At 35.2% G+C, this 22,509-nt stretch overlaps 1 protein-coding gene across 1 annotated transcript; it reads left to right on the top strand.

Annotated features, from left to right (window-relative positions):
* The first annotated feature begins 2,849 nt into the window (after positions 1 to 2,849).
* LOC123532869 (uncharacterized) lies at positions 2,850 to 21,049 on the top strand. Its single transcript, XM_053518704.1, has 11 exons — positions 2,850 to 3,008; positions 4,137 to 4,362; positions 5,039 to 5,225; positions 6,127 to 6,263; positions 6,784 to 6,847; positions 7,728 to 7,933; positions 9,278 to 9,458; positions 9,920 to 10,094; positions 13,016 to 13,379; positions 14,473 to 14,661; positions 17,587 to 21,049. The coding sequence occupies exons 1-11, from the start codon at positions 2,932 to 2,934 to the stop codon at positions 19,903 to 19,905; spliced, it is 4,125 nt and encodes a 1,374-aa protein (XP_053374679.1). The 5' UTR covers positions 2,850 to 2,931; the 3' UTR covers positions 19,906 to 21,049.
* Positions 21,050 to 22,509: the final 1,460 nt, after the last annotated feature.

Raw genomic sequence — 22,509 nt, 5'->3', positions numbered from 1 at the left:
GTATTGCCCAAATTGATTGATAGACAAGTTCATTTTAGAAATTTAGCAGGGTAAAGGTTAAATTATATCAAAGAATAAAGAGATATACAGCATCTTTTGAAATTCAATTTACATTCTATTTTGCAAATGGGTAGCAGCTCAGATTTATATAAAACAAGTACTATAGAATTGTAAACTTAGATTTAAGATTATATTCACCACACTCACACAGGAAATTTGACATATTGTTAACACTATGTATAATATATTACATTATATTGTACAGGTATCGATTAATGGTGACAAGGTAACCTGGAGGTGTTCTATAAGAAACACTATGTGCTGTTGTTACGCAGTTGTTAAGCAGGTTGGCGATAAATTTAAACCGAGCAAAACTGAACACATACATTTACCTGGTTTAAACAGAAAGTTGTAAGTTTTATCGGCAAACACCTTCCAAGCTCTTTTATAAAAAATGTATGTGAAGTGTCATGCAAATTGGTGCAGCTTTGGTTGAAAAATTTTGAACATTTTTAGCTCACCTGAGCAATGCTCAGGTGAGTTTTTCTGATCGCTCGATGTCCGGCGTCCGTCGTCCGTCGTCTGTCGTCTGGCGTCCGTCGTCTGTCAACATTTAGCTTGTGTATGTGATAGAGGCTGTATTTTTCAATTAATCTTCATGAATATTAGTCAGAATGATAACCTTGATGAAATCTAGGCCGAGTTCGAAAATGGGTCATCTCGGGTCAAAAACTAGGTCACTAGGTCAAATCAAAGAAAAACCTTGTGTATGCAATAGAGGCTGTATTTTTCATTTAATCTTCATGAATATTGGTCAGAATGATAACTTTGATTAAATCTAGGCCGAGTTCGAAAATGGGTCATCTTGGGTCAAAAACTAGGTCACTAGGTCAAATCAAAGAAAAACCTTGTGTATGCGATAGAGGTGGTATTTTTCAATTAATCTTCATGAATATTGGTCAGAATGATAACCTTGATGAAATCTAGGCCGAGTTCGAAAATGGGTCATCTCGGGTCAAAAACTAGGTCACTAGGTCAAATCAAAGAAAAACCTTGTGTATGCGATAGAGGCTGTATTTTTCAAATCTTCTTCATGAATATTGGTCAGAATGATAACCTTGATGAAATCTAGGCCGAGTTCGAAAATGGGTCATCTCGGGTCAAAAACTAGGTCACTAGGTCAAATCAAAGAAAAACCTTGTGTATGCGATAGAGGCTGTATTTTTCAATTGATCTTCATGAATTTTGGTCAGAATGATTGCCTTGATGAAATCTAGGCCGAGTTCGAAAATGGGTCATCTCGGGGCAAAAACTAGGTCACTAGGTCAAATCAAAGAAAAACCTTGTGTATGCGATAGAGGCTGTATTTTTCAGTTGATCTTCATGAATTTTGGTCAGAATGATTACATTGATGAAATCTAGGCCGAGTTCGAAAATGGGTCATCTGGGGTCAAAAACTAGGTCACTAGGTCATATCACGTAAAAACCTTGTGTATGCGATAGAGGCTGTATTTTTCAATTGATCTTCATGAATTTTGGTCAGAATGATTGCCTTGATGAAATTTAGACCAAGTTCGAAAATGGGTCATCTGGGGTCAAAAACTAGGTCACTAGGTCAAATCAAAGAAAAACCTTGTGTATGCAATAGAGGCTGTATTTTTCAACTGATCTTCATGAAATTTAGCCAGGATGATTACCTTGATAAAATCTAGGCTGATTTCGAAAATGGGCCATCTGGGGTCAAAAACTAGGTCACTAGGTCAAATCGAAGAAAAACATTGTGTATGCAATAGAGGATGTATTTTTCAATTGATCTTCATGAAATTTGGGCAGAGTGATTGCCTTGATGAAAACTAGGTCGGTTTTGAATATGGGTTATCTGAGGTCAAAAACTAGGTCACTAGGTCAAATTAAAGAAAAATCTTGTGTATGCGATAGAGACTGTTTTTTTTTCAGTTGATATTTATGAAATTTGGTCAGGTTGATTGCCTTAATGAAATCTAGGTCGAATTTGAATATGAGTCATCTGAGGTCAAAAACTAGGTCACTTGGTCAAATCAAAGAAAAAACTTCTGTATGTGATAGAGGCTGTATTTTTCAGTTGATATTCATGAATTTTGGTCAGAATGATTGCCTTGATAAAATCTAGGTCGAGTTTGAACATGGGTCATCTAGGGTCAAAAACTAGGTCATATCTAAGAAAATGCTTGTTTTATCGCAAGAGACCAATTTTTTGGTCCAATCTTAATGAAAATTGGTCAGAATATTTGTTTCCATGAAATCACTAGGTCAAACATGTTTTACACTGTTATGGAGTGTTTCTTAGGTGAGCGACCTAGGGCCATCTTGGCCCTCTTGTTATTTTTTCTTTGCCTCAGAATTATGATATTTTTTTGTTGTTGTACTCTAAATCTGAGTAGACTATCCATCTAGATTGTTTCTTTAGAGTTTTAAGAGGGAAATCACAGACAATTATTTGTGAAATTTTAGTTTCATATAATATGCATTAATATTTATAAATAAATATTAAAAATGTCGGTTTGGAGATGAAATTTGGGGTCTTCTTAGGACATGTGTTTGTTTCTTACAGAGCATCCTCCAGGTAGGTATTACACTACTAAATGTCTAAACTTTGTTCTAATTTATCTCTTTGAAAATGGGAAACAATCAAGGATTTCTCATTTTTGCTTTGGTATTTTTGAGACCTTTCATTAATTTAAGCCTATAAGTGAACAGAAATTTGTTCCAGAGTTTTACTTGATTCTGTCTGAATAGGCACATATGTACATGTATATACACTGTAATACCTTGGTGTGTATGTTTTTGAATTACAACTAAAAACAATAATCTTTCTTTATGGTTTAGTTGTGTAAAGATGGAAGGCGCTACTGGATATGTTCTATAAGAAACAAACACCTGCGATGTCCTGCCATGGTTATACAGATGGGAAATTCCTTTACTGAGGGTTCACAGTCCCATAAACATATGCCTGGCTCCAAATTACCAGCGTAAGTAGCTGTAAAGATAGAGAAATTGTTGTTTCTAGGGTTTTCTTTTAATAACCCCACACCAGCCTGTCCTCATAGCACAGTATAAGACTCTTTATAGATTCTGTGAATTTGTTTCTCGGATGCAGCTTATGTTCTGTGTGATACTTTGCTAGAAGACAGTATGTGAAGTCATTGTCTGCCACCTGTTTTAACAATGTTGTTATGTACTCTTAGAGAACAAGTTATTACTGTTATAGAATCTAGAAACTCTTGGTAGGTTAACTGATGAAATAGTTTTGAAAAATCATGTTAATGCAATCAAACAAACTTAAAGATATATCAAGATTCAATAAAGGTTCACTATATGTGTGTAGTAGCTTTTGAGTCAGTAATGTTGGAAAGGTTTCGAAGAAATATAAAACACAGAAATGTCCAAAAAATGCTTGCCATATACTGAAAACAATTAAAAACCAGTGTATATTTTGCAGAAATTACATATAATGTTTTCATATTTCATGTTGTAATAATTAAGCCATGTTGGACTATTATTATTTATTATAAATCTAATATGATGAACAGTACAATCAGGTATTATGCATTGATAGCAGCTTTGAAATGCACTATTTTGGAGTTCCATAACTTGAATCATTTTCTTTAGGCTACCAACTGCTATTTTGAGAATTAAGGGAAATGTATTGTTGTTCTGTCCATCTGGGAGTCACTAAAGTCTTGTCAGAGCATGTCCTAATCAGCTAGTTGGATTCCAATAACACTTCACAGCTGTAATTGGTATGGAATGTTATTGTGCATATTGTCTGCATGTTCCACTCTGATAATGTATTTTTGAGTTATGACTACTTAAAGGTTTTTTTTATTGCCCAGACAACTTCTCTATATTTTAAAAGGGATTTGAGTGGAACTGCTCAGGAATTATACAAAGGATAGTTGAACAGATTTTATAGTTTTAGCACTTCGGTATTTATCTCACTCAGATTGTGACCCATCAATAAAAAGGTAATGCATGGAGAGACATGCATTTCCCTAAAGCAAACTTCTATTTCCTATTAGTATTATTCCTTAATTAAAGAACCCAAAAAAGTTTTCAGATCCAGTATAAAGAAATAATGTTTGTATTTTATTTTACAGAGGTGAACATGATGTATTACCAAAGATGAGCCATTTAGCTGCAGGTTTAGATGATGATTATGATGAGTACAGTGATGAATACGAAGATGGCGGGGCCAGCAGCTCGGTCGCTGATAACTATCATTCCTATAACAAGAGCACCAGTAGTCTCTATTCTGGCTTCGGCACTTCACCTGTGAAAAAAGTATCCAGACAACAGAGAATGTTTGCAAAAGAAAGCAAAAGGGTGAGAATTATGAGATGAATTAGAGGAATATTGTTGGAAGCCATTTGTGAATGCTGCAATACTGATGATATTGCACATTACTACAGGAGGGGATATTGACAAAATCCCCTACATACAAAATACTCTCCACTCTATTTATCAAGGGGGACAAAACCCCACTTCATTTTTTAAATCATATCCAAATTTTCACTTAATTCTGTTAAATTTTATTTTGAAAATGATAAATTTTGATTTATATAAATCTTTATGAATTTTAGAGTTTTTATTTTACAAAATGAGTTTTGTTGCAGTGAGTAATTATACTTTAGTGGTTATTTAAGGGTACCTGGGGTCTTCCTTCACCAATAGAGCTGGAAAGTCACCATATGACCTAGCTGTGTGGTTTTGATCTAAACAACAAATCTTTATTTCTGAAGTGTCTACTGAGTGAAGGGTTTATTGACTTTGTTTAAGGAAAATGTATTGTCATATGATTTTAGTATGTCAATGAGTCATTGCATTTGTAAGCTGGTCTAAAATACAAGACTTTCAGTTTTGCTTAAGATATAAAGCATTTGTGGCATGTTAAGTGGGGGGAGACGTACAATTTGCTTGAAAAACAATCCCAAGTTTATTGTGTATTGATTATAAAAATGAACAATACTTGATAATAATTGACCTTCCTTTTATCTTGCAGAAGGATCACCCAACATTCCTTGGGCCTAGTTGTACAATCAATCTAACCAAGTGTGATGACCGTGACTGTAACTGTAAAATGGTACATTGCCCATTCTGTGACCCCAGTCATTTTATCCCTGCCAAGGCTGGTAGGGTCCAGGACCATCTTGAGCTCACACATTTTGCACATGGTGTACAGTATGATGGTATGTAACTTTTTTATATATTTTCTAATTTATAAGTATCACTAGTACAAACCATGATATGTGGCATTGGTTGACAATTTTCTGTTTCTATTAAACACGATTTGAAGCTATTTTGAGAGTTGGAGTGAAAAAGCCAATGTCACTAAGTACATGTATGGGTGGTTTTACTGTTAAACTTCTCCTGTCAGCTCAATAATTTTTGTTTTAATTTAGGTAATGAAAAGAAACTTGGCCTTTAGGTAGCTTGCAGAGAGACTTAAGATCTGGATTCCATATTGGGCCAGTGGATATATATGTAAATATATATAAAGACAGTGTCCACCATAGAAATGAGATTTGGAAAAATGGATCAGATGAAACTAAGGCTAAGGAAAGCTTATGTAAATACTAAGTTTGGGATTGCACATAGGGTCAGCGGGCCACTGTTTTATATTAATAGACATTTGAAAATACTTAAGAATTGTAGATTTCATACAATCACTCGAACCCGACAGGATCGGCAACATTTGTCAGAGTTATCAGTAGATTGAGCCATTTAACTATATACATGTACATTTTACAGGAGCTTGACAATGAGATCAAGCAAGGGTCAGTGCTAGAATTATCCGAGTTTGAGCAACTGTAGCATAATTTGCATTTGCATATAGGTCATTGACAGATATCAGATTGGTAGGCTTTGTTGCAGTTGCAATATTTAGTTCCCTTCCAGAAGGGGACTCTACATTACATGACTTACATTCACTTGCTTCTTTTACACTAAACTTTGTTCTTTCTTATTCTTGAATAGTAAATTATAGATTCTTTCTGCTGTTACTCTTAATGTAACTCACAACTGCTGTCAGTCACTTACTGTGATATTACTTATGTGGTATTTTGTATAAGAATTGTATATATGTTACAGATTTGATGATAGTGAAGTGTTTCCAGGACTGTAATTTGGAGAGGAACTTTGGGCACTATCACTGTGTGTTCTGTTGCCAGCAAATTCTTAAACGCAATTCCTATGCCAGACACATGCTAAGACATATGAGAAAACTGGTTAGAATTTTTGAAAGATTTTTTTAGATACTGATGACAACTGTTTTGATATTGTTCAAATAAATAGGATACTTCAAATTATTTATTTAAAATGAGATGTAATGCACACAGGATTTCAGTGCCTCATAAAATGTGTTCATGTTATTTTACTCATGCAGGAATCTGATTGATCAGAGAATAAGTAAGTTTGAATTTCTTGAAAAAGATCAGACTCTTTTTCTCTCCCCCATTGCTGTGGTTCGAAGCCTTACTTAGGTTGTAGAATTCTTTCTTGTGAAGAAGCTGTCTGTATGACTTTCACAAAGTTGGTGGTTCTGCCCAAGTGCCCACCTGAAATAATGGTTGGAAGTGCACCATGCCATTCCTCTACCATCAGAATCTGGAAATATCTATAATTGGGCCAGTGTAACATTAAACTCTAGGAAAAAGCATACTTTTCACTGTTACTGTCTGGTTTTGTTGAAGTAAGGCATAGTAAATACATTTCTAATCTTAGTTCTATTATATTGTATTTCTTCAGGGTATTCCAGATAGGTTGCTTGTGCTGCCAGATTCAAAGTTCCCTGATGTTATAAATGCCTATGGTAAGATTTTTTGTGCATCTGAAGTTTGGAATAAAAATCCCTGCCTGAATTATTGTTGTACAGGATTGTGTTGTTCAAAACCAGTGGTTTTGTGGTCCACTACTTCATCTACCAAAATAGCTCATTAAATCTTGGAGAAATGACATTAATTAACTAAACAACCCACAGAAACTTCTGTCACAATCTGTAATTTTGTATACATGTACTTAAATCAGTGTATGATGCACAGATGAAGAACAAAATATTCTGTGTTGTATAAAGTTTTGAACAACTCAGTCCTGATAATCCAATGCTGAATTGTTTGTTACTACTCCTTACCACAAGCTTTTTATTTCAAATGAGGAATCTATATCTGCAAAATAGCTCATTAAATTACTAGAAATGGCACTCGATCTCAAAAAAGACTGTTGTCACAATCTTCAGTCTCATGCTGTTTTATCAATTCAATGTTGCACAGATGGAGAATAAACTGAGTCCATGCAAGATAGAGTTTTGAACAACTCTTGTCTTGACTATACATAGCTAGATTGTTTAGGTAAACACCTCTTACCACTGTAGATATTAGTAAGTTTGGTTCTTCTACCCAGGTGCTTGCCCCTCCCAAAATAACGTCTGGTGTGGGTTTCCCCAACATTATAGGTAGAAAGTTGCCATATTGTTTTGTTGTAAAGCCAAACTTAATTGGTGAACAGCTTAGAATATTACAGGGTTTATAATCTGTTTAACTACTTGTAGGTGAAAATACTTTTGCTTACATTGAAATAAAAAGAAATTTTTCGTCTGGTGTTAAATAGGAATAGCTTTGAAGAAGGCTGCCATCCATGTGACAGCTGTAATTATTATAAGAATATTTCGTATAAAGCAATTATATAATGTTCAGGCTATGAGATTCCAATCTGTAAGAAGGTATCATGTCAGCCTAGCCGGGAGAAGCACTACCACTGCCCACAGTGTCAACAGCTATGTAAGGAACGGAGTCTAACGGTGAACCATCTGTGGCGGTGCTTACAGAGAAAAACAGATGTGATGGAGCATACCTCGGATGATGATGAGATGTTGAATACTGTTGATGAAAAACAGCTAAATGTAAATTTTTCCTGTTAATATCTGTCTTTATTGCTGCCCCATTGTTTTAAATATTATAAGTATAGTACTGTGAAACTATTTTTCTTTTGCATGAAATTTTATGATTTGAGTCAAAATAGCTATTTTGTGTGGATATGAATTTTAGGATTTTGACTTTAAGGTATTAGATCACTAATAGTTATGTTTTCAACATGGCCTTTGCTTGGTATATTCTGAAAGGTAACTGTGTTTTGCACTATTTTGCAATTTTTAAACAACTTTTACCGTGCCGTTTTTTGTAAATTTTGTATAACTTATGGTATCTCCTCAAGCTCAAGTAGAGACAAATTTCAAAGTGGTGGTCACTATCCAAAATGTTTGCAGAGAACTGATTTTACCATTAATTTTAATAAAAGAAACATCAAACTATTGGAAAACAATTATAAAACACAAAATAAAACTGTAAATATCATTTTCTATGGTGCCTCAAGTAAATGAATTTAATGAGACAGAATTCATACTTCAACATTGAAAAAATAAGGTCGAATGCTGTGTTTCTGTTTTGAATTTTGCTTACTGCATTTAAAAATAATCTTAGGGAAGACATAAAACCTACTTAAATTTCTTCCACAATATATAATCTAAGAGTGAAAGCAAAATAGAGAACTTTCACCGCATGTAACTCAATAGTTTTAAAGATTTGTAACTCTACCCCTTCTGTTTAAGTAGTAAATTCACTTTTGACACCAAGAAATCGCTTATAATATTCATCTTTTTCCATTTTTGTACAAGAAATCAATAATAAGTCTTGAAAGAAGTAAAAACTTACTAGAAAATAAGGAAAATAAGAAGAAGAAAAATTTGGTCCCAGTAGGGCTTGAACCTACGCACCCCTAAGAATTGCAGTAAAAGTAGGTTTATGGTAGGAATTGAATACTCTTCAAAAAGGAGGTTCTCTATTAGTGATCTAATACCTTAAGCCTAAAATTACTGGGAATTCAACTTGTTCATTGTGATTTTTCTTTCATGGATTGACCCAGTCTTGAATCAGTGAGAATTAGTTCTTTATGAATGTTCATGTTTGTGAAATGAGTATAATTAGCTTTGATATTATGAATGTTAGCCGCATAATGTTGATTGATAAGTTAGTCCAATAAGACTTCGTACATGTTTGTTTGTAAGAAGCACCTTCTAAAATGTACATTTTACAGTCATAAGAAGGTTGCTTTCAATTGAAGAAAAAGTACAAGAAGACAATGGTGCTATTTATTTATGAGTGATACAAAGTTGAAACCAAATACAAAGTCTTGTAACATAGTTCATGAAGCATAACAGTATAATGATACTACAGAATTTTGTTTTCAGTTACATTTTTCACATGTAAAAAGTTTCAAGGATTTACCTCTGGAGAAATGCCCACAGCCAGTATGTTGTAACCAGATGTACCACTGTAAACTGTGTCCTCCCCAACTGTTTAGACCATCCTACAGGCAGCATCTGATAGCTCATTATGTAACACACTGGAAACAAAGGGTGCCATATAAAGGTAGGTTGAACTTTGAAAGTATTCGTTTTTCAAGGAGCCCATTGTTGCCAAATCATTACATCTGATCAGCTGCCTGTAACTGCAAGAGTTGAAAATTTTGTGAGAAATATTCTTTTAAGAAAACAGTGGCTCTATTTCAAAATAGTTTCCCAGATATTTTCCTTGCATGACACTTCCAAACCTGTTAAAGCAAGCTGTAAAGCTCAGGTGAGCAATCTAGGGCCATGGCTCTTGTTTTTGGTGGGATCTGTTATGAAGCATCATAAAAGGGGAAACTTCTAAAAATTACAAGGGTTTTGGATAGTTGTGTGTTACTGTCCTCTCACAACTTTGGTATGCCTATTCACTTGAGCTTCTTGCATGGATACATCATAGATGGGACTTAATTGTAACCAAAGCCTTAGTCATATGTGTTGTCTGTTGTAGAAATTCTGTCATGTTACATTTTGATGTGTTTTCAGGTTACGCCTTGTTGAAGTGTTTTCAGACATGTGAAGGGATTGATAGACGATACTTCAAGACAAAATTCCATTTCCACTGCCCCATTTGCTGCAAGATCATCCTCACAAAGGGATCGTTTGAGGAACACATTAGGGGCTGTCACATGTTCAAGTTTGGGGAAAATCTCATTGATGAGTAAGTACTTTTTGTGAACTTTAAGAAATATGGTCTCAGAGAGACATGGTTGCTGAAAGAATCACCGTGTTTGCTTGTAGAATGATACAATTTTTAGCTCACCTGTCACATAGTGACAAGGTGAGCTTTTGTGATCACCCGTCGTCCGTCGTCAGTCTGTGCGTCAACAATTTCTTGTCTGCACGATAGTGGTTTTATTTATGATTTTATTTTAACCAAACTTGTACACAACTTGTATCACCATAAGGTCACGGTTCCTTTCTTGAACTGGCCAGATCCCATTATGGGTTCCAGAGTTATGGCCCCTGAAAGGGCCAAAATTAGCTATTTTGACCTTGTCTGCACAATATCAGCTTTATTTATGATTTGATTTTTACCAAACTGGCACACAACTTGTATCACCATAAGATCTTGGTTCCTTTCTTGAACTGGCCAGATTCCATTATGGGTTCAAGAGTTATGGCCCCTGAAAGGGCCAGAATTAGCTATTTTGACCTTGTCTGCACAATAGCAGCTTCTTTTATGATTTGAATTTAATCAGACTTGCACAAAACTTGTGTCACCATAAGGTCTCGGTTCCTTTTCTGAACCGGCCAGATCCCATAATGGGTTCCAGAGTTATGGCCCCTGAAAGGGCCAAAATTAGCTGTTTTGACCTTGTCTGCACAATAGCAGCTTCATTTATGATTTGATTTTAACCAAACTTGCACACAACTTGTATCACCACAAGATCTTGCTTCCTTTTTTCAACTGGCCAGATTCCATCATGGGTTCCAGAGTTATGGCCACTTAAAGGTCCAAAATTGGCTATTTTGGCTTTTGCAGCCATATAGAGACTTCATTTATGGTTTTGTTTGATACAAACTTCCAAAATATCTTCAACAACAATAAATCTTTGATTCCATGACAAATCAGATCCAGTCCTAGGTTCCAGAGTTATCTTATATCTGATTACCTCCCCTGATTGTAATCAAAATGGATTTATATCAGTAAGTACTGATAGGATTTATTTGAAATTTCATTATTGCTATTAGTTGGACTGAGACAATCAGGGTAGATAACTATGGACTGGTTTTATGTCAAATTACCTCCCTTTATTTCAAATTAAAATGGGTATATCTCCATAACCAATGAAGATACTGATCTGAAATTTCATTTATGTCAACAGATTTATTTGGCAGATCCTTCTTTTGTGCACTTACCATATTTTTTTTTTTTAAATTACTTCCATTTTACGTTACTATAAATAGCTTATTTTTAGTAACTTTTTTATTATTGGCCGTAGGGAAAAACCAAACCACTTTTCTGTGGTACAACATGGATGGTACCTCCAATTTTTAGGTGTATTTTGACATATCAAACCTTGTAAGATTTTTTTCTTTCTTTTTGGTTAAATTTCTTCCCTTTGTTGTTCCCGGCCTTTGGACTATTTTTTCTGAGGACCTTCTTGTCCTCAAGTGCAATGATAACAGGTGAGCGATATAGGGCCATCATGGCCCTCTTGTTTAAATAATCAAAGGAGCAGACCATGTAAAAAAGTATATAAAAACCTTTTTCAAAGACTTGTTTGAGGTCTTCCTTAAATTTGGCTTTTACTTATCTTGTTGTTGAGCCCGCTTGCGGAAGCGAAGACATAGTTGTCCAAATGTATGTTCTGTGTATGTGCGTGCGTCCGGATTTGTTTGTCTGGACCTAACTTTGACATGCATGGAGCAATCTTGTTTATATTTGGTATGAATGTAAACCTCAGTGAGACGGAATGTCATGCGCAAACCCCAGGTTCCTATCTCAAAGGTCAAGGTCACACTTAAGGTCAAAGGTCAAATTCAAAAATGACTGTCCGGAGCATTTCTTCTTCATGCATGGAGGGATTTTGATGTAACTTGGCACAATTGTTCACCATCATGAGGTGGATTGTCATGTGCAAGAACCAGGTCCCTAGGTCTAAGGTCAAGGTCACACTTAGAGGTCAAAGGATACAAGAATGACAACGTTGTCTGGAGCATTTTTTCTTCATGCATGGAAGGATTTTGATGTAACTTGGCACAAATGTTCACCACCATGAGATGGAGTATCATGCGCAAGAACCAGGTCCCAAGGTCTAAGGTCAAGGTCACACTTAAGAGGTCAAAAGTCAGATACAAGAATGACTTTGTCTGGAGCATTTCTTTTGGATGCAGAGAGGGATTTTGATGTAACTTTGCACAATTGTTCATCATCATGCGACGGAGTGTCATGCGCAAGATCCTAGAATTACTTCCCTTTGTTGTTACTATAAATAGCTTATATTTGTAACTTTTTTATTATTGGTCGTAGGGAAAAATCAAGACCACTTTTCTGTAGTACAACATGCATGTTACATCCAATTTTCAGGTGTATTTTGACCTATCTCTACTAGTGCGAATTTTTATGTGGACTTAGAACTTTTTTAAATTTTTTTTTTATTTTGTTTTATATTTTTTTTTTAGATTTACGTTCATTTGTTGTTACTTAAATAACTTATATTGAAACTTTTTGCAATCTCTTTTTTATTTGGCATAAATGTTTGCCTCAATGAGACAAGGAGTGTCATGTACAACTCCCAGTCCTTTTGACAGCTGGCGGGCTCGACATATTGCCAGTGGGCATCTAGTTTTGTATATCTTATTTTTATGAGGCTATTTTTAAATTAAATATATGCTTGATTTCCCCACTTAGGGTTGCAGTATGTGCCTTATGTTCATATTGAGTCATGATTTTGTTTGCCATGTATTTACTGCCGAATATTCAAATCTATGATAATATTAGACATTACAATTACCAAAAATAGAAAATAGCAAGAAATTTATATTTTCATATGTACATTACTAATATAATGTAACTACACACTAAGCAAGGCCATTAAAACCCTTTCAATTGATAATATCATGTTTACATTATAGACGTGCTGAAGATATGGACAATGCTATGGAGGAAGATGTCTCCTTGGTGCAGGAATTAGCCCCGATACATGACAATGTCGAGTATATGGAAGATAAGCTTACATCTCAGGCAATAGCTCTTGAAGAGCAGAGAAACCTCGAGAGGAAGCTCAAACTGCCACTGTCCAAGAAACGCACATTTCAATATGGAGGAAAATTTAGAGGATTGAAGAGGTCTGATGATATGAACAAATTGGTGAAGAGGATTAAGGAGGAGATAACTGATGCTCTGGAACAAGAGGAGATAAATCAATATGTTGATGGTGATGATGACATGGCTGACTTTACAGAAGACATATTTGGTCTCAGCATTGCTGATATTGAGGTATGAGACAACATGGCATTTCATGTAAGAGGGATGTGAAGAAAGATTGAATAAGAAAAACAGTAAATTCACTCCCAAGACTCAGCTTATGACAACACAAGATACATTGAACATATATTTACTCATCTCAGATCATTTCCTTATTAAAGACATGTAGAATCTTTATTGACATGGTGAGCTTTTAGGTTGGTTGGATGGCTGTCTCTCCATTGTGCACAATTTCTTTACATAACATCTCCTAAACCACCTAATCAGTTTCAACCAAACTTCATAGGAATGTTCCTTGGATGATCCTTTTTCAGATACCTTCAAGTTGAAATATAGTTTGTACTACGCAGAATTCTGTTTTGCCATGGCAACCTTAAGGAAAAACATCAAAAATCTTCTCCTCTGAAACTAAAAATAATTTCACAGTAAAAATTCCTTTGGTGATTTTTAAATTGTTATGATTAGTCTGAAAACATGGCTGCCAGGATGGCAGAGCTCATATTTCCTATGTGGCTATATGGAAAACTATGAGTATCACCTCTTCTGAAACTGCTGGCCTAATTTCACAGCAATTTCCTAGCATTGTTACTTGGGTGACCTTCAACAAAAATTGTTCAATCCAGCAGTGAAACACAGATTAGGGATCTAGGGCTGTGGTGGCCCTTTTTGTTACTAGTATTTAATAGCAACAGCAAGTATAATGTGCACTTTGTAGTTTGTTTGTTTATGTCATATTTTTGTTTCAATTTCCATTGGTTATGAGCATTAAATTTATGTAGGATAAACTCAAACCTATGATTACCTCTGAAGTCTGCAGTTGACTTATTCTACAAGTTAATATTATGTTATTACACCTTGAGATACAAGGTATATGGGGGCTGTATTAGAAGTGTTTAGTATATCTGTCAATTTCTTTCTGGAAAAAGCAAAAAACTTGAATGCATGTCTGCTCCATATCCTCTATACTGCCAGAAAGATTTAAAAAAGATAAAAAAAAAATGTAGCAGCATTTCATTTATTTGATCAAAGCAATCTGTAAAGCACTTATCTTCCCTGATTCAAAGTGAGGCTTATGGGACATATATCACATTGTTCAATTTTTCAGGTGTTTGATCTCGGTTCAGTGATATTCTCTGAGAAGTTTATTGAAGCATTGAAGAGCACCACTGTGGTGAACTCTGTACTAACTAGAATGTCAAGTCTAACCAATACTAAACTATCACAGGAGGATGGTAGATACTTGTTGTCAGGGAAACTAGAAGATTTACTACTAGTGAAAGAACTGATTTTAAAGGTGAGTTGTTAAGATTAAAAAGGATTTTAAACACAACTTGATCTGAACTGAGAGAGTGTTTAAAAATACCCAGAAAAGTGCTCTAAAGTCGTGGTACTATTTTGCTTAAATATAGATATGTGATAAATTGGAATATTTTGAATGTGAATTCTCAAAACATGAACATTATTGATATATCATTTCCAAGGCAGCATCACCCCAACAAAAAGGGCCCAAGGTTATAATGACGCTTTCATGTTAAACAATATTATTCCATAAAATTCACAATTGCCTGTGTTTCTGGCCATAGAGATTCTACACCTACCAAATAGATAAAAACATTTTCTTTTATATTCCTGCAGTTATTGATGAAATAGGACAATAAACTATGAAGCACCAGTCCATCAGGGAGTTCTTTAATTAATTTTGAAATTGTGACAAAAGAAAGAAAAAATGATTTATTAGTTCAACTTAACATTTTCTTGTCTACATGATAGAACAGCTTCATGGAGTTTTGATGATAAATAAAAAAAAAAAATGAGAGCTCTTTTTCAGGTATTTATTGATCACCTCTCATATATTTAGGCAGTAGTAAAGAAGAAAAGTGTGAAAATGCAATTTCTGTTAAAAACAAAGTTTTGTCTTGACATACACATATATAGATCATGCTTTTAGAAAAAGTTTATGTAATTAGTTTATTTAATGGTAATTTATTTCAGCTGGATTTTTACAAAAATTTGAAGCTCACTTCAGACACCCTTGAGACTGCTTCCTAATATTAAGTCAAGTACTAAAGTTGTTTGAGAAGGCCAAGTTGTCACTTATTGTGGCTTGAACCCATGACCTCCTGGTTGTGTGGTTGTTTGTCCAAAAGAGAAATACAGATTTTAAAGGAAAAATCACTTATGTTTAAGCTGGGTAGTCTATGAAAGTCTCCACCTGGAATAGATGGAACAATTTCTATCCACTCAGGCCATGAGAGGTGTTATTTTCACTTCCCCAGCATTTAGTCTAGTTCAGTACTGCTGGAGTTTGCCAGCCCCTGCTTCATGGTTACCCTGTTCAGCATAGAAACAAATTATTGTTCCTGAACAAAAGATTGTTTCTTTCTACTGAACAGTGTCTCCAGATGAATGTTTCCATAACAAGAGGCAAATGAATAGTTCTTATGGTCCCTTTCAAAGAAGAGGGTGTGTATTGTTTTGCTCATTGTCTGTCTGTCTGGTCATCTGTCAGTCATTAGTCCATTTGGTTTCTGATTATTTAGGCCAACAGACTATAGTGGTCCATAGAACGTTGCCTGTAGTCACAAGATGACAACTATTTTTAGGAGTCAGTCACTGGCACCAGACCAGAAAGAAAATGCCTCTGTACCTGTTATACCCTACCCCTAGGTATCATATAAGAACCATGGTCGTGAACGGGAAAATATACTTACCCATTTCAATCTCGTATTTCATACCTAAAAGACGCAGTTCAGTAAATGTGTACTATTGATATTAAACAAGCGATAATTTATCTTCATTTGTGTACCTGCACTGCGGAAAATGGTTCCGTATACGGGAGTGTACGCATTCCGTATACTCCTAATATACGGGCGTATACGGAAACATTTTTCCCGTATATGGAACATTCCATATACGGGAATCCTGTATTCTTTAATTGGGCATTCATGTTTTTCTCACATGGATCTGTTCATTCATACTTAGCATAAATACTTTTCAACAGTTTATGTCAGTATTCAAAGTTAGGGATTGTCAAGGTCCAAAAGTATGTTTAAGGCGTAGGTTTTGATCATACTTCCAGGAAAGATACCTTTTATATGATATTCGTATATTAGACATATACGGGACTGTATACTATCGTATATGCACATATTTTTCGCAGTGCTGTCACATTGTCTCAATATTCCATATTGCAGAGATATTCCACATATTTTATGCTTTAGTCAGCGTTACATAAAAAACTTGCGTGAACTCTCCTAATTGAACATTTCAGTCTATACAGGTCACGCAGTGTGCACATGTTAAGCCGAAATTTGTAAACAAACAAAAACGGAATGCAATAATTCAAAAAGTTTTACGATAAGACTCCGAAATGATGAATTGAAATTCATCTTGTATAATGACTTTTGAATTTGAAATCATACATTGGTATACATCTTATCTGTTTATTTAATCATTTTGCACATTTCATTGCTGCATATAGATATTTAAGCGAACACGTGATAGTTTAAAGACGACGGACATACATTTTCGCATCAGCCAATCCAAGTGTGTCTGTAATCTATACCGGAACTTCACCAGGGAAGTTCAAAGCAAGTTTTTTTGTGTAGCCATTGAAAAACTATAAACTACACGTTGTTTTTTCCTGAATGAAGAAGTATTGAAGAAATGGAACAGGTAACATAACGGAAGATAAAAAATTAACCACGTTGTTTAAATATCACATTAGTACACATTTACTGAACTGCGTGTTTTAGGTATGAAATACGCGGATTTTTCAAATGGATTTAGTATATTTTCCCGTTCACTACCCATGTTCTTAAAATGATACCTAGGGGGGGTATTACACAATGTACCAGAGGCATTTTCGTTCCTGGTGTGGTGCCATTGGAGTCAGTAGCTTAAAAAAGTTTATGCTCAATATCTGTAGAACAGTTTGGCTTCTGGCCTTAAAACTTCTTAGGATGTTTGCCAGTGTCAGTAAATGACCCCAGCTGTTGTTGAAGTCATTAGGTCAGAGTTCAGTTTCACAACACATAGAATTACGTATACGTTTTCCTGCATTAGGCCATTATGGGGCATATGTGTTTAAACACACAGCTCTTGTAAATGTTTCATTTGTAAAGTGTAGACGTACATAATTATATGGAGTTGTGCTTTATTTCACTTAGAATGCCTGATTTATTATTTATTGATATGTACATTTCTCATATTTATTCAGACTATCAACGGAACTGAAGAATCTGGGAGTTCAGAGTCTGAGGAAGAATCTAGCCCTGCAAAGAAGTCAACTAAGAAAAAGAATAAAACTACATCAGAGGAATCTGAAGAAGAACCAGTCAAAACCACTTCCTCAAAGACACCAAATAAAGGAAAAATTGGTAAAACTACAGGCAAGAAAGGAAAAAAATATCCTGAACCAGTTAAGAAAGGCAAGGGTAGACCAAAGAAAACTGATGACAGCTTTCCTTATTCTGAAATAAAAGAAATCATTGCAGCCTCAAAAAAAACAGATGAAGGTGGTAAAAGAGGAAGAGGGAGGCCAGCTAAAAAATTGCCAGTGCCAACAAAATCACCAGTAAAATCAAATGCAAAGAAATCATCGAAAGTAGATACACCAAAAACACCATCAAGATATGGTACAAGAGGAGTGAAGAGAAACTACCTAGAAATGAACTCTGGAAATGTTAAAGTTAAGGAGGAGATAGTGAGTGAAAATGAAGAAGTGTCTGAAGACGAAGTTGAGGAAGTGGTTGAAGAAGATTCAAAGTCAAAGAAAACAAGTCATGGAAAAGGAAGAAGAACCAGAAGTAGAACTGCAGAGGAACAGGAAGATGATGATGATGAAGTAGGTGCTGAGAAAGATGAGGATGAGAATGATAAAACTGGTTACTTAGATGACAGTGAGCAGGAAGAATTAGATTTAGTTAGCTCAGACAACGAGAAAGAAGAGGATACTGGTAATGCTGATGAAGAAGATGATGAATGTAGTACTGAAAATGAAAAAGTTGCTGAGTCTCCTAGCAAACCAGATAAAAAGATAACCGAAAGCTCTGTACAAAGATTGAAAACATCAAATGTTTCTACATCAGTTCCAATGATTTCGAAAGTTGGAATACGCCAAGTTAGTTGTGGAAAAAGAAAGCCAAAGAAAGAAACTGAAGATGATGATCAGGAACTGGAGAAGATGGTTAATACAGTAGATATGGATAGCCTCAAATGTTCTTTATGTGACGACTATACTGCTCTGTCCTTTGCAGATATGACGCAGCACCTAATGACCTATCATCATGTGTATGAGCCACCTAGATGTGATGTTTGTGAGTTAGATATGGATACGTTTCATAGTCTTACCTTACATATTGACAGAAAGCATGGTCCCAAAAATGCACCAGGTTTTAAATGTGATGTTGAGGACTGTAACAAGCTGTTTTCCCTGGAAACAAGTCTTCGGTCCCATATGAATGCAGTTCACAAGCTGCCTGGAAATACTGCTAAAGGAAAAAGGCATGCTTGTGACAAGTGTCAGTACAAATCCAACTCTATTGAAGATATGTGTGAACATAAGAAAGTTACCCACTCTGAACAGATCACATGCGAACAGTGTAACAAGACCTTCGTGTCCTACCAAACCTTGAAATCTCATATTGACATAAAACATTCAGAATCTAGTCCAATAGCCTGTTCCATTTGCAACAAGCAGTTCAGCAGTCAAGCATATCTTCAGAGACACATGAAATTCCACAACCGATTATTTGCATGTGAACTATGTGGTAAAGCCATTAGCACTAAGTCATCATTAGATGCTCACATGGAGACACATAAGCCTGAAGAAGAGCGTAACTACAAATATACCTGCTCATACTGCGAGAAAAAGTTCTTCTTGAAAAATAACTATGAAGACCATTTAAACAAACACACCGGAAATCGACCATATAGTTGCGACCTTTGTGAAAAGAAGTTTGGTTTCCGCAGTATGCTGAAGAAACATAAAACATTTGTCCACTCTGCTGAAAGACCATTCAAATGTGGATTTTGTATGAAAGGCTTTAAGTTCATGAATTTACTGAAGAATCACGTGACCATTCACACTCATCAGAGCAAACATGTTTGCCACTGTGGAAAGAGCTTCTCCACTGCTCAGACATTGAAGTTTCACAGGCAGAAATGTAAGACTTACGCCGATTTCGTTGAAATGGAGCCAGAGGAAACGTTGATGGTGAAAGCAGATCAAATGGCAATAGAGATTGAACCACCTACTGAAATTGTTGCTAGCGATATAGTGGGAAATACTGTTCTCCCTACCGAACATGCAATTGGTACAAACACTGAGATTGCTCAGTCAGCGAACAATATGACCTTTAATATTACTAATGCAGTGCCTGATGATGTTGAGTTAGCAGCTGCAGCGAATGCACCAGCAGTGGGAACAACAGTGGAAGTGTATGCTTGTAGTGAATGTAGAGCTACTTTCCGAGCATTCAGAGATGCAGAATTACATGTACTTACTGCTCACACACAAGTAACACCAGCAAACTGAACATTTGATCCTTGAATGGATGTAAAAACACAGCATTGATTGTTCATATTTATTAGTGAAGTTCAGCTTTCAATTCTTTTGTTAAAAAATGTGGTTGTCTGTGTCTGATAAACATGTTAGTTATGGTTTTGCTTATACTGAAAATCAACTGGCTTCTTTAGGTAAAACCTTACTTTCAACAATTTACAAAAATACTTGTATGAAATATTCATAACACTAGAAACTTCATTTTGGGCTCTGTTTTATGGGATATGAAATGTTTTCATTAAATGTCAAAACTTTTTGGAGGAAAGTGAGTGTTAATTAGCTCTTGAAACAAGATGTACAACAACTGGAAAATGGTGTGGGCAATGTCAGTTGTTTGCTTCCAAATTTGAGCAGTCCTTGTGTTCACATTGTTTGTTAGAATTATATTTCAGACAATTTCGATAACCAGTCGAATACTCCCAGTCCCTCTTGAGTTTGGGGCATTGAAATACTTAAAATTGCAAAAATTAACATTGTACATTTATGATTTAAGCAGTTCTTATCCAGTTCACCAAACATAGAATTTTTCTGGGCATATTAACCTTCCAAGTTCAATAACCAGCAGGATAGTTGCTCTGAAATTAGTGAAGTTTGAGAAAATTTACATGTAATCTGCTTGAGTTGAGTATTTTATAAGTCAAGAATAATTTACTCTGTCAGCATATTTTGTAACAGTTTGCTACTCTTGTTCCATATTGAAATGTTCTGTGTTAGTTGCCTGTTTAAATTGTTTGTCTTAAAAAAATGTTCTTGTTTTCTTTGTTAAAGTTTTCCAGTTTGTTTTTAAGTCTGATTTCTTAACTCAAAAAACTGATTCTTGAAAGAATGAAATTAATTTTCTATAATAAATTCTCTTTTAGCCATTTTCAATTCAATCAGACTTTAGTTTTTCAAGCTCGGATGATTTTCAAGTCTTTAATTAAATGATCTGTGATTGGAATATTTCTGTAAATGATATAACAGACTTTTGTTATTTATTATAACACTACTAAATAGTTTTTACAAATATATATTGCAAATTTATTGTTGAAGTTAAATTAATCCTGCCAAACATTATTGTGTAGACTTCTTGTATTGTGTATTGTCAATATGTGTAAATAAATTGTGTCATTGTAAATTGTTGATTTATTTAAATAGTAGATTTTTTTATCCCCCCTCTCCCCCCCACACACCTTCAAATACCAATGTAGTAATATATTGTGGTGTTCCAGTTATGAGTAGTTGCCAACTATCTACCAATGTATTTCAGATATGCATGTTAACCAGTTACCCACCAGTGTGTACATTGTATTTCATATGTGCATGTTTGCCAGTTACCCACCAGTGTGTACCCTGTATTTCAGACGTGTACGTCTGTCGGTCACCCACCAGTGTGCACCCTGTATTTCAGACGTGTACGTCTGTCGGTCATCCACCAGTGTGTACTCTGTATTTCAGATGTGTACGTTTGTCAATCCACAACTGTGTACTCTATATTTAAGATGTGTATGTTTGCAAGTTATCTACCTGTGAGTACTATGCATTTCCGATATGTATGTTTGCCAGTAACTAAAGATTTTAGTTACTTTGGTTATCAGTTATCCACCATTGTAGATCTACTCAGTATTTCAGTTCTGTATGTTTGCCAGTTACCCACCAGTGTGTACAGTTATGCGTGGTTGCAAGTTATCCACCATTACTGTTTAAACACTGTTAAAAAGTCTGATGCACCTGATGGTCTCGAGTTTCTATGCCAGGGTATAATCCGCAATAAAGTGATGTATGAAGGCAATAAAAAAAGATCAGCCAGCGTATCTTCAGTAGTCTTACAAAAATAATGACTGACATAGCATTAAATGTGTTCTAGACCTAGAAAGAAGGATTATTAAAGCACACTGCAATTCATACAAACAGAATTTTCTGGCTGACGTTCACCAGGAATATTGATTTCACACTGGCACCAGTACCGCAAATTTAGCTTTGGGTGGCCTATTTTATATAAAAAAAATGAAACTAAGGCATATTTTTTTTGTTTTGTAAAGTAGGCCACCCAAAGCTAAACTTGCGGTTCTGGTGCCAGTGTGATTTCACGAACGAATGCAAACCCTGTATTCAACTGTCAACGGGTACGGTAAAATGCTTGCTTTGGTTGTGACGTCAAATATTACTTCAGAAATGACGTAAAGAAGGCGTCTCGACGTTCAATGGATCAAAAAAGCACCAATTCAAATGAACTTTCGGTCTTGTTTATCTAAAATTTGACTGAAACTATACTAGAAATAGCTATAAGTATAAAATAAAGTGTTAGAGCTGTCACGCATTCGAGTATTCTCAAAAGCCGAATGGATCATTGAGGTCAAGGTGCTACCTTTTATGTCCTCGTAAGGTCTATTACTTAGATCTATATTAAAATCAATGCAGTTAATAAGATCTAGTTTTCTCAACTGCAAATGTATTTTCATGTTGCTTAAAGAAAATGAGGCACACTTTCTCTTGTTTATAACGATAGTTGCAGGGTAAAAATAGTTGACGATGGACCTTGTGAGAAATTACCTTTTGTCATACCGACCTTCGGTGTATAAAATAAATAGAATAGGA

This window comes from Mercenaria mercenaria, chromosome 11 (assembly GCF_021730395.1).
Source record: "Mercenaria mercenaria strain notata chromosome 11, MADL_Memer_1, whole genome shotgun sequence".
Taxonomy (NCBI): Eukaryota; Metazoa; Mollusca; class Bivalvia; order Venerida; family Veneridae; genus Mercenaria; species Mercenaria mercenaria.
Note: the sequence above shows the minus strand (reverse complement) of the source record. Positions and strands in the feature narration are given on the sequence as shown.

Bases quoted from the DNA above. Each gene is read 5' to 3' on its own strand.
- LOC123532869 (XM_053518704.1), top strand. From the start codon at position 2,932: ATGGTTATACAGATGGGAAATTCCTTTACTGAGGGTTCACAGTCCCAT. The intron at 3,009-4,136 runs GTAAGTAGCTGT...TTTATTTTACAG, and splicing joins CCTGGCTCCAAATTACCAGC to AGGTGAACATGATGTATTAC. The intron at 14,662-17,586 runs GTGAGTTGTTAA...ATATTTATTCAG, and splicing joins TGAAAGAACTGATTTTAAAG to ACTATCAACGGAACTGAAGA.